The sequence below is a fragment of the Somniosus microcephalus genome, chromosome 22, assembly GCF_052327205.1.
Source record: "Somniosus microcephalus isolate GS21.2 chromosome 22, FLI_Smic_1.0, whole genome shotgun sequence".
NCBI lineage: Eukaryota > Metazoa > Chordata > Chondrichthyes > Squaliformes > Somniosidae > Somniosus > Somniosus microcephalus.
In genome coordinates this window covers 73,595,765-73,608,312 of record NC_141008.1, presented here as the reverse complement: position 1 = coordinate 73,608,312, position 12,548 = coordinate 73,595,765, and the positions used below count along the sequence as shown (strand labels likewise).

The window sequence follows — 12,548 nt, the reverse complement described above, 5'->3', positions numbered from 1 at the left end:
AACTCCATAGACACAGCGAGCTCCACTGCTGATTTACGCGTCAGTTTGTCAGTCGTGAGCAAGCGCTTCTGTGTTGCTTCACATCTTAATCCACACACAAACCTATCACGGACAGTGTCATTTAGAGTTTCACCAAACTCACAATGCTCAGTTAGCTTCTTTAGCACTGCAACATATTCGGCTATGGACTCACCCTCCCCTTGATTTCGTTTGTGAAACCTGAACCTCTCGGCAATCAGCAGCGGCTTGGGTGCGAAATGTGTTTCCAAAACTTCCACAATCTGATCATATGTCTTAGCGCCGGGCTTATCCGGGTGCAGCAAACTCCGTAACAAGCCAAATGTTTTTGCTCCGATCACACTGAGGAACGTCGCCACTTTCACGTCATCTTTAATGCCATTTGCAGACACGAAAAATCCAAAACGCTCTGTATAAGCACTCCATCGCTCCGCCATTTCATCAAATGGCCCAAACGCTCCGGTTAGCATAGCCATTTTGTTTTCTTTTCTTTTTCTATCTTTACAGTCCTTTTCCTCCACTTTTTAAAATTTTTACAGTCCTTTTCCTCCACGTCGTTTCACTGTATCGTTACTCTCCCCCTTCTTATTTGTGTAACACACGAACCACCACCTTTATGAGGCGGTTGCATCAGCACTAAACTGCGGGCACGGCATTAAGAAAAGACAGGAACTTCTTACTTTAAACATCGCCGATTCCAGTGCAAAGTGATGCGCAAGTCCGTCGTCCTCATCGCCAGTTTTGTTGTGTCTCAAGGGGTAAACCCTTACCTATATAACAATTAAGAAGGACTCCGGGGTGGAGAGTTTAGTTAACGGCTATTTTATTTACAATGTGCTTCTTCGCTCAATGCACTACATTTCCCACGGTGCATTGCAAATCACCACTATGGTATCCCATGTGGGACAATTCTAATACACATTCAAAATACACAACAGAAACATAGAAGATAGGAGGAGGAGTAGGCCATTCGGCCCCTCGAGCCTGCTCCGCCATTCAATGAGATCATGGCTGATCATCCAAATTCAGTACCCTGTCCCTGCCTTCTCCCCATATCCCTTGTTCCCTTTAGCCTTAAGAAATATATCCAACTCCTTCTTGAATATATTTAATGAATTGGTCTATACTGCCTTCTTTGGTAGAGAATTCCACAGGTTCACCACTCTCTGGGTGTAGCAATTCCTCCTCACCTCTGTCCTAAATGGCTTACCCCTTATCCTTAGACTGTGACCCCTGGTTCTGGACTCCCCGACCATCGGGAACATCCTTCCAGCATCTAGTCTGTCTAGTCCTGTTAGAATTTTATAAGTTTTGATGAGATCCCCTCTCATTCTTCTAAACTCCAGTGAGTACAAGCCCAATCGACCCAATCTCTCCTCATATATCATTCCTGCCATCCCAGGTATCAGCCTGGTGAACCTTCGCTGCACTCCTTCCATGGCAAGAACATCTTTCCTCAGATAAGGTGACCAAACCTGCACACAATACTCAAGATGTGGTCTCACCAAGGCCCTGTACAACTGCAGCAAGACATCCTTGTTCCTGTACTCAAACCCTCTCGCTATGAAGGCCAACATACCATTTGCCTTCTTAACCGCCTGCTGCACCTGCATGCTTACTTTCAGCGACTGGTGCACAAGGACGCCCAGGTCTCGTTGCACTTCCCCTTCTCCCAATCTATTGCCATTCAGATAATAATCTGCCTTCCTGTTTTTGACACCAAAGTGGATAACCTCGCATTTATCCACATTATATTGCATCTGCCATGCTTCTGCCCAATCACCCAACCTGTCCAAGTCATACTGGAGTTTCTCGGCATCCTCCTCACAGCACACACGCCCACCCAGCTTTGTGTCGTCTGCAAACTTGGAGATATTACATCTAGTTCCCTCGTCCAGATCATCATCTATATATATAAAACAGTATGGCCTAGAAATTCAGTGGGCTGCGCCACCAGTTAACGCCCAAAGAGGGCACTCAGTGGCTTTAGCGCCACTGGCCACACCTCCCGCGATATTTAGCGGGGCGCTAATGGCGGCGTTAGCCTGTGGCGCTGCGCCGCCACCGATGACGTCATCGGTGTGCGCAGCGCCCCGCTCCCGCCCCGATCACCATATTTGGTCGCGCCCGCCTCTTTAACGCCGGTCGCAAATCGCAACCGGTTCACAGGGCCTACCTGTGGCGCAAGTTAAGGTGGAGGTGCGGGGTGGCCGCCTGCCAGCACCTCCGTCCCCGGCCTCCTAAACCCCCCCCGCGACATTGCCGGCTGTTTCCCGAGAGCCCGGCACTTCTCCTTGGTGCCGGGCTCATTTGCCCAAAGATGTGCGGGTTAGGTTGATTGGCAATGACAAAAAAAAATAAAAAAAATTGGCCCTTAGTGTTAGGGGGGGATTAAATACGTGGGGTTGCGGGGATAGGGCTTGTGTGGGATGGCTGTCGGTGTAGGGACCGGGTGCTAGGGTTTGGATGATCAGCCATGATCTCGTTTAATGGCGGAGCAGGCTCGAAGGGCCGAATGGCCTACTCCTGCTCCTATCTTCTATGTTTAAACTTCCCCGCCATTTTTTTCATCCCCACAGGGACACCACCAGCCAAAGAAACCCCCACATTCCGACTCCGGCTGCGGCAGGTGAGTTTCCACGCAGCGGGCGGGTCATCGGCAGCGGCCGACTGTCAATCGCGCTACCCACGGGGGAGCTCCATCCCCACAGGAACCCCCACATTGCGGCTCCCGCCGCACCGGCAGGTAAGTTGGGCTCACTCGGGCCGTGCCTCGCAACCGCTCGGCCCGACACACACAGCAGTCGGGGGAGCGGCACCGGCCGCCTGTCAGCCGCGCGATCCGTGAGGGAGCTCAGCTCGGGTCCGTCTCGGCCCGACAGCCCGGCCGTGCCTCAAGTGCTAAGCCCCGCCCGGCCGCTATGAGAACGGCACCGGGCCTCAGGCGCTAGGCGGGGACAGGGGGGGGCGGTGGGAGGTGAAGGTCAGGGGGGGAGGGGGAGTGGAGGGAGGGAGGCAGGGAGAGGACAACACAGGGAGAGGGGGAGAGCGACAGAGAGTGGGGGGACACACGGGCACGCACACCACGCGGCCCAAAATTGCTCTGGCAACACCGGGCTCCCCTGCTAGTTAATATATATTGTGAATAGCTGGGGTCCAAGGACCGATCCCTGCGGTACCCCACTAGTCACTGCCTACCACTTGGAAAAAGAGCCGTTTATTCCAACTCTTTGCTTTCTGTCTGCCAACCAGTTCTCTATCCAAGTCAATACCTTGCCCCCAATCCCATGTGCCTTAATTTTACACGCTAATCTCTTATGCGGGAACTTATCGAAAGCCTTTTGAAAATCCAAATACACCACATCCACTGGTTCTCCCTTATCTATTTTACCAGTTACATCCTCAAAAAATTCCAGTAGATTAGTCGAGCACGATTTACCTTTTGTAAATCCATGTTGACTTTGTCTGATCCGGTCACTTTTTTCCAAGTGCTCTGCTATTACATCCTTTATAATTGACTCTAGCATTTCCCCCACTACCGATGTCAGGCTTACCGGTCTGTAATTCCCCGTTTTCTCTCTACCACCCTTTTTGAACAGTTGGGTAACATACTGTTCCAGAGTCTATCGAATTTTGGAAGATGACCCGCAATGCATCTACTATTTCTAGGGCCACTTCCTTAAGTACCCTAGGATGTAGATTGTCAGGCCCTGGGGATTTATCGGCCCTCAATCCCATCAATTTCCCTAACACCATTTCCCTACAAATACTGATTTCTATCAGTTCCTCCCTTTCATTAGACCCTATGTTCCCCGACATCTTTGGGAGGTTATTTGTGTCCCAAAGTATGTATTTAATTGGTCTGCCATTTCTTTGTTCCCCATTATAAATTCCCCTGATTCTGACTGCAAGGGACCTACGCTTGACTTCACCAATCTTTTTCTCTTCACATATCTATAAAAGCTTTTACAGTCAGTTTTTATGTTCCCTGCAAGCTTACTCTCATACTCTATTTTCCCCCTCTTAATTAATCCCTTTGTCCTCCTTTGTTGAATCCTAAAGTGCTCCCAATCCTCAGGTTTACTGCTTTTTCTGGCCAATTTATATGTCCTCTCCTTGGATCTTAAGCTATTCCTAATTTCCCTTGTTGGCCACGGTTGAGTCACCTTTTTTGTTTTATTTTTATGCCAAACTGGGATGAACAGATTCTGTAGTTCATCCATGCGATCTTTGAATGTTTGCCATTGCCTATCCACCGTCAACCCTTTGAGTGACATTCCCCAATCAATCCTACCTCATACCATCGTAGTCTCCTTTATTTAAATTCAGGACCCTAGTTCTAAAATTGAGTGACTGATGTAAATTGGAAGCAGTATTGGTTCTAATATTGAACCCTGGTACACCCCATTCAGCACTTCCTCCCACCCTCTAATAAGTATCTGTTGTTTTCTACCCGTTAGCCAATTTCTTGTCCATTCCCAAGATTTCCCCATAACCCCCACAGCTTTGATCTTAACTAATAGCTATTTGTGTGTAACTTTGTCAAATGTCTTTTGGAAGAGTAGGTAGACCATGTCGTGGGGTTTATCACAATCCATTTGAGTTGTCAGTTCTTCGAAGAAGTCTAGGAGGATTGTCAGGCGGGATCTTCCCTTCTGAAGCCCTGCTATTTACTAGGTTATTGTATAGATATTTCTCAATTTGACACCTGATCATTTTTGTGCTAGTTCTCCGATTCAAGCCTGTTTGCAACTTTTATGGTTCTCCCCTCTTTTCTGACTACCATCTTAATTTTATAATGTTGAAAGAATTTTTTACTATTATGTTTTGTCACTGCAACTATGCATTTTTGGGTCTTTTTTGGCTGCTCTGAGCATCCTTTTAACATGTTTCTGCATTTTTCAATATTCATCCCAGTGAACTCTTCTTCCTGTGGGATTTCTAGATGTAATTTTTCCTCACTCTTTCACTTTTAATTTGCTAATACATTTAGGGTCATGCTTGTTGGTTGTAGGTATGTATTTTTCTTACAGGCTCAGCATTATTCCTTTAAAGGTGGTGTTCTTGCCCTCTACTGAAGTGCTAGTGGACATTCTCCTCCAATCTATTTGCATTAGGTGTTCCCTCATTTCTTTGAATTTAGCCCTGTTAAAATAATTTGTCTGATCCCTGGGCTTTGATATATCTGATTCCCAGATCATGTTAAACTTAATTATTCTATTGTCACTGTCTCTCTGGACTTCTAGGAGTTCTATTTTCTGTATGTTGTTTGGGTCATTACCTAAGACCAAGCCAAGGCAAGCATTGCCTCTTGGAATCATAGAATGGTTACAGCACAGAAAAAGTCCATTCGGCCCGTCGAGCCCGTGCTGACTCTCAGCTAGTCCCACTGCCCTGCCCTTTCCCCATAGCCCTGCAATTTTTTTTCCTTCAGATACTTATCCAACTCCCTTTTAAAAGATAAGAATGAGTCTGCCTCCACCACCCTTTCAGGCAGTGCATTCCAGATCTTAACCACTCGCTGTGTAAAAAAGTTTTTTCATACGTCGCCTTTGGTTCTTTTGCCAATCACCTTAAATCTGTGTCCTCTGGTTCTCAACCCTTCTGCCAATGGGAACAGTTTCTCTCTATCTATTCTGTCCAGATCCCTCATGATTTTGAACACCTCTATCAAATCTCCTCCCCGTCTTCTCTGCTCCAAGGAGAACAGCCCCAGCTTCTCCAGCCTATTCACGTAACTGAAGTCTCTCAGCCCTGGAATCATTCTCGTAAATCTTTTCTGCACCTTCTCTAAGGCCTTCACATTCTTCCTAAAGTGCAGAATTGGACACAGTACTCCAGTTGGGACCAAACCAGTGTTTTATACAGGTTCATCATAATTTCCACACTTTTGTACTCTATACCTCTATTTATGAAGCCCAGGATCCCATAAGCCTTTTTAACTGCTGTCTCAACTTGCCCTGCCACCTTCAATGATTTGTGCACACATACCCCCAGGTCTCTCTGTTCGTGCACCCCCTTTAGGAGTGTACCATTTAGTTTATATGTCCTCTCCTCATTCTTTCTACCAAAATGTATCACTTCACACTTTTCTGTGTTAAATTTCATCTGCCACGTGTCCGCCCATTTCACCAGCCTGTCTATGCCTTCCTGAAGTCTATCACTATCCTCCTTACTGTTCACTATACTTCCAAGTTTTGTGTCATCTGTAAATTTTGAAATTGTGCCCTGTACACCCACATCCAAGTCATTAATATATATCAAGAAAAGCAGTGGTTCTAGAACCGACCCCAGGGGAACACCACTGTACACCTTCCTCCAGTCCAAAAAACAACTGTTCAGCACTACTCTGTTTCCTATCACTTAGCCAATTCCGTATCCATGCTGCCACTGTCCCTTTTATTCCATGGGCTTCAACTTTGCTGGCAAGCCTATTATGTGGCACTTTGTCGAACGCCTTTTGGAAATCCATGTACACTACGTCAACCGCATTACCCTCGTCAACCCGCTCTGTTACTTCATCAAAAAACTCGATCAAGTTGGTTAAACACGATTTGCCTTTAACAAATGTTGTGCTGGCATTCCTTAATTAATCCACACCTATCCAAGTGACTGTTAACTTTGTCCCTGATTACTGTTTCTAAAAGCTTCCCCATTACCAAGGTTAAACTGACTGGCCTGTAGTTGCTGGGTTTATCTTTACACCCTTTTTCGAACAATGGTGTAACATTTGCAATTCTCCAGTCCTCTGGCACCACCCCTGTATCTATGGCTTCCTTGATGCACTTTTGTGTTACATTTATCAACTCTGCCTCTAAACTACTTGGGTTGACTTCATATTTGGTTGATTGAAGTCTCCCAATTAAATAATTTTTCTTTCCTTACAAACCCTTTTGATCTTCTCATAGAGCAAGTTGTTGTCCTCCTTATTGTCCTATCCGGTTGGTCTGTAGCATGCCCCTAATGTAAGCTTATTTTTTTTCCACCATTAGAAATGTCTAATCCGAATAGTGTATTATTAAGCCCCGGTCATGTGATTCTTCTCTACCTTGTCCTATTGTACAAGTAAAATGGTTGGAAAAATTGCCATTTGTTTTTATTTATTGTTTGTGTCACTTTTTAAAGGTGAGAGAGCAGTGTTTGTGTATTTTAAATCTTCAATTTCAAGCTGAGTTGTATATTTTCTTTACATCAACAAAGTATGTATTTCACTCAAAAAATCTGAACAAAATACAGGACCAAACCATTGTATACAAAGTAAGAAAAATAGACGTACAGCCAAGATATTTGTCAGTCTTTTTGTCTTACACATGTCACGTAAACTTTTTTGCTGATGTTTAGAGGTGGGCGTAGGTCTGCTTTGATAGCATTTTGATTATAGGCTTGTTTACGTACAGTCAGCATCCAAGGTGTACTGTATTGTTAATTATGAGGACTTAGTCACTTGGTTTGTTTGCCACAGTAAACTGGGCAGGTACTTTTTCTAAATGTAAATGGTACTAGTTTGTACTTCAAAAGTAATATAAAATGTTCTTTCATGTGTAGCAGAAAATATTTAATTGGTACATGTGAAAATGTTTTAAATGCTATTGCACTATTAATTTGACAGTAGAACAGAAAGATAAAAATACTTTTTGGATGAATGCACCCTTCAATAAAATGTTGCTTTTTAAAATAAATGTTCTGTACAGATGAAAGTTTGCATGTTCCAGAATCTCCCAGGCCCCAGCAATGCAGTAGAGTGTCCCTGCATGCCCATCAAGAACAACAACAGCAGGAGGAAGGCCCTCCAACTCCTGATAGGAATGCTGTGCTGAGGGCTGGGTTAGAGGCCTTACAGCGGGTTGGAGCCTTGAAAAAATCTGTTACAGAGAAAAATGCAACTAAGAAAGGAGTGCTGCTGCCTAACAGGTCATATGTAAGTTTGGGACAATGATTTTATTATGGTATTTTATTATAAGGGTGGCTAGTGTTGGTGCTTTCTTCTGTGATTTAAACCATGAGCATGCTCAGCATTAATAGAAAATGATTTTTTACTTGCGTTTCTCCCTGTGCTGTAATGAAACTGGTCGTTCAGAAGTAATGATGCAGCAATGGGGTTACAATGACTTGGTAATGAGCCACAAACGATGGACCATATGCTCCGCTGCCAACTCCTGTCTTATTCCTGTAATGCTATTACCATGCCAAATACACTGATAATGCTAATGCATATGCGGCCTTGTGGTAGGGAAGAGTGTGATTATATGATACAGCGATGACCAAAGCCAAGCCGTTTGAGACTTCCTGGAGTAGTGAGTCTCTCTCTGCTTTACATCGAAGTCAGTTTGGGACCTAACACCTAATTTACACTGTACAAGTTTAGCATCGATGTGAAGCTGAAACGACTTTGCATCATTAACTTGTGTAAATGCTTCGTAATGGCTCAGAATTTGCGGTTGTAATGACGGCGAAACTGTCAGCATTTGCCGTCATTACAACTGTGAATCTGACAGCAACTTCTGGAGTGCGCACATGCACAGTTAAAAAGCGGAAATCTAGAAGTTGCTATCAGTCATTCCCTGGTCCTCCACAGGGCCGCTGTTGAACTTCCCACATTTGGCAATCAATTGAACTGATGAAAACTTCCCCTTTTACGCTGGTACATCGCTCTTCAAAGTAGTTAAGCCTTGTTGAATGAGGTGGAACTGGGTTTTAATGGTGTACTGAGGCATAATTACTGATGAACGACCTTTCTGGCCCTGAAAAACTAATTTTATATTTGTGGATTGTCAAATTTTTCCATTATAATAATTAAAAAAAAAAAGGTTTGTTTATGATATTTCAGCTTCTACCTTAATCCCATGTGTATGTCCCAATCTTTATTTCGCTCTCTGTAAAATGATTAAAAAGTGAAGGAAAATCAGTGCATTTTACTTCCTGGTTTGCTGTCTGTGAGAGTTCTTCAATGTGATTGGCGGTTTAGCCAGCGTGATGACATCACTGATGCTGGAGATCCCCTAGATTTGGCGTCCGATTCAAATTAATGTCTGGAGAGGTGAAATCAACACCACAGAGAACGCTTGATCTTTGTAGACTGCTTTCTGCGAGGTCAGCGGCGAGCACCATCACTTCACCGCTGACCGCAAAATCCAGGCCATTGTAGTATGACAAAATCTGAGCTTCTGGTGGCAGAATAGCACAATAGGAAAGCACAATTGTTAATTCTGCAAGTTGCGTTAAAGTATATAACCTCTTTAATCTGGTTATTGAGAATCATTATATAGAATGATGCGGTGGAATTTGTAGTGGCGAAGAGTGATTGATCAACCTTGTGGTTTGGCACTGATTTTAAAATGTTGTTTGTGGCACAGACCAATCCCTGTTATCGATATAGCTGGTTCAGTTACAAGTCTTTCTTTTCTTTTGAAGAATGTTGGAGAGTGGTACTTTTTGATGGAATATTGAGTCTGTCTTCAAGATGTTACTTCAGAGATGACTTAAGATGTTTGTTTTTTACTGGCCTGTTATACTGCATGTTTGGTGTAGATCTGAAACTGCTTCACATCAGCACAAAAAATGCAATATAACTTGGGAGTGAAGTCAATGGGATTGAATTCTGCATTGTGGAAGGTAATCGCTCACTGTTTTAGCTTTGCACCATCTGTGAAGCAAACTTTCAAAACTTCATTTTTAAACTTTTTAATGTTTGCAAAGAACCAGCTGTTAACATTAAAAAATGCAACCAATGCAACCAACATTTGGATGCAAGTGAGCAGAGTTCTGTGCATGTCTGACTACAAATACAGAGCCATCAGTGCAACTCAGCATTGCCAGCTTTACATCTCTGTAAGGAGGTATTGGTTTCAAACCAGTACACACAGTGTAACTATGTCTTTAGAGGTTACTATGAATGGCTACAAGGTATGTTGCTGGCTCTGAACATCTACTCTTGAACTGCAGCTATAGAATTTTCCATGCTATTTCATTGAATCTCTTGATTGATTGATTATCTTGAAAGGTGAAGTAATTCAGTCCATTACCATTCATGTTTATTTTTCTTTTCATTTATGGAATGGATTTTAGCAGCAAAAAGGACAGAGGGCTCTTGCAATGCATGCCTGCTTTCAGAAAGCTACAGTATCTTCAGAACTAAAGAAAAATCAGGGACCACCTAAAGAAAGCAGACCTCCCTGGATTGCAGGATATCCCACCTCCCCTCCAGCATCATCTAAACGGCAAGTAACCTCTGCAACAGCTATATTTGGTCATTTGTTATGTTATGTTGTATCAGTGGTAGAACAGAACATGTAAATCTAATCCGTATACCTTTAAGCTGATCTGCCTTCCATGCAAATAGAAAGAACAAAAATTAAATTTTCCAGTTATTTGAAAGAAAATGATCAACTTAATGTCGATCCAAATTGTATGATCTACATATAATATTTTGTTAATATATGATAATTGCTTTTATTGTGGCCACAGCAGTGAAATATAAATTTGGTCTGTGCTATTATTGTTGGATTAGACAGATTATTCTTTGAAAAATTTAGTGCATGACTAGAATATAAATGTTTATAATTCCTTAGAGTTCCATGGAAGAAACAGAAAACAAGATTAGAATGCCACAAATCTAAAGCTGCAGACAGAAGTCAGACTAGCTTGCTAAAGGAAATGGAACAAGAAAGGCAAGAAGCTGCTGAGACTGAAGCAATCAGGTAGGGGTTCGGATCACAAGTTAATTGCAAATGCAGACGGCCATTTGGCCCATTTTCATTCATTCAAGGAAATTCGAATGCTCTTCCATTGTAGCATTCAATTCCATCTTAAATGGTTCCAGAGATTTTGCTTCCACTACTTTATCGTTTTCTGCATGTTGACCACTCTCTGTGTGAAGAAGAATTTACTGATATCAATCCTAAAATTACCCTTTGCTAGTTTGAACCTTGTTCTACTCCTGCAGTTTAATTTAAAGTAATATTCTGGATTATATCTTGAAAGCTGCGTTAAAGATTTGCTTAGAAAATTATTGTTGTACATGTGGACCAGTTTATTTGAGAAATGCAGCAGAGAAAGGGGAACTGAGATAATGTAATGGGCTAGACATGGGCCTTTCATCACTTTGAATCCAACCAAACTGGCGCTGGAAGTCTCTTGTCTGCTTGAATAAGGAAGTATAGTGAACAGTGAGGAAGATAGTGATAGACTTCAAGAGGACGTAGGCAGGCTGGTGGAATGGGCGGACATGTGGCAGATGTAATTTAATGCAGAAAAGTGCAAAATGATACATTTTGGTAGGAAAAACAAGGAGAGGCAATATAAACTAAAGGGTACAATTCTAAAGGGGGTGCAGGAACAGAGAGACCAGGGGTATGTGGGCACAAATCGTTGAAGGTGGCAGGGCAGGTTGAGAAAGTGGTTAAAAAAGCATACGGGATCCTGGGCTCTTTAAATACAGGCATAGAGTACAAAAGCAAAGAAGTTATGATAAACCTTTATAAAACACTGTTTCGGCCTCAACTGGAGTATTGTGTCCAATTCTGGGCACCGCACTTTAGGAAGGCCTTAAAGAGGTTGCAGAAAAGATTTACAAGACTGGTTCCAGGGATGAGGGACTTCAATTACGTGGATAGAGTGGAAAGGCTGGGGTTGTTCTTGGAGCAGAGAAGATTGAGAGGAGATTTGATAGAGGTGTTCAAAATCATGAGGGGTCTGGACAGAGTAGATAGAGAGAAACTGTTCCCATTGGCGGAAGGGTCGAGAACCAGAGGACACAGATTTAAGATGATTGGCAGAAGAATCAAAGGCGACATGAGGAAAAATCTTTTTTATGCAACGAGTGGTTATGATCTGGAATGCTCTGCCTGAAAGGGTGCTGGAGGAAGATTCAATCATGGATTTCAAAAGGGAATTGGATAAGGACCTGAAGGAAAAATTTGCAGGGCTCCGGGGAAAGGGCGGGGGAGTGGGCCTAGCTGAAGTGCTCTTGCAGAGAGCCGGCTTGGGCCGACTGGCCTCCTTCTGTGCTGTAACCATTCTATTCTATAATGTTTCTATTTGAAATTAGTCTGAGCATTCTCAATTGTACTGTTCTTGGGCCCATAGCACAGAACTAGCCCTAATTTGGCAGTCTCATTTGAGAACTGCTGGTGTGGGAAAATGGAAAAATATCGCAAGTGCTATTTTCTAGGCTGAGGAAAAGTACAGGGCGCTTTATTCTACATCTAGCCATGTTCCCACAGACCCGGGAGTGCTTGATGCTGTTACATTCTCCAACACTAACAATCCTTACTTTAAGAACAATAAAGTATTTTTTTAAAATGCAACATAGAATGTGGATCATGGGGGCAGAAGTTGAAATGATTGCAGATTCTGTATTAATTTTCTTTGCATCACCACACAGAGAACTTTCTAAATTGTTTTCTTGTATGCTATAATCTGTGTTTATAAAGTCGGTAAGCAGTAGTGTCTGTTGTATTTCCAACTGGTAATCAATTATTGGAAATGATTACATCCAATAGTGCAAATTGTTTGCTCATGTGTGGTTTGAT

At 43.1% G+C, this 12,548-nt stretch overlaps 1 protein-coding gene across 6 annotated transcripts in view; it reads left to right on the top strand.

Annotated features, from left to right (window-relative positions):
* Positions 1-12,548, top strand: part of kiaa0753 (KIAA0753 ortholog) — an 88,803-nt gene that overhangs the window by 44,669 nt on the left and 31,586 nt on the right. For 5 of the 6 annotated variants that reach the window (XM_085965047.1, XM_085965045.1, XM_085965042.1 and 2 more), the window contains 3 exons: positions 7,710-7,936; positions 10,084-10,235; positions 10,587-10,715. In XM_085965047.1, the coding sequence (XP_085821173.1) occupies positions 7,710-7,936; positions 10,084-10,235; positions 10,587-10,715 (508 nt within the window). The remainder of the gene's footprint in view (positions 1-7,709; positions 7,937-10,083; positions 10,236-10,586; positions 10,716-12,548) is intronic. The other variant, XM_085965046.1, reaches the window with a different exon arrangement.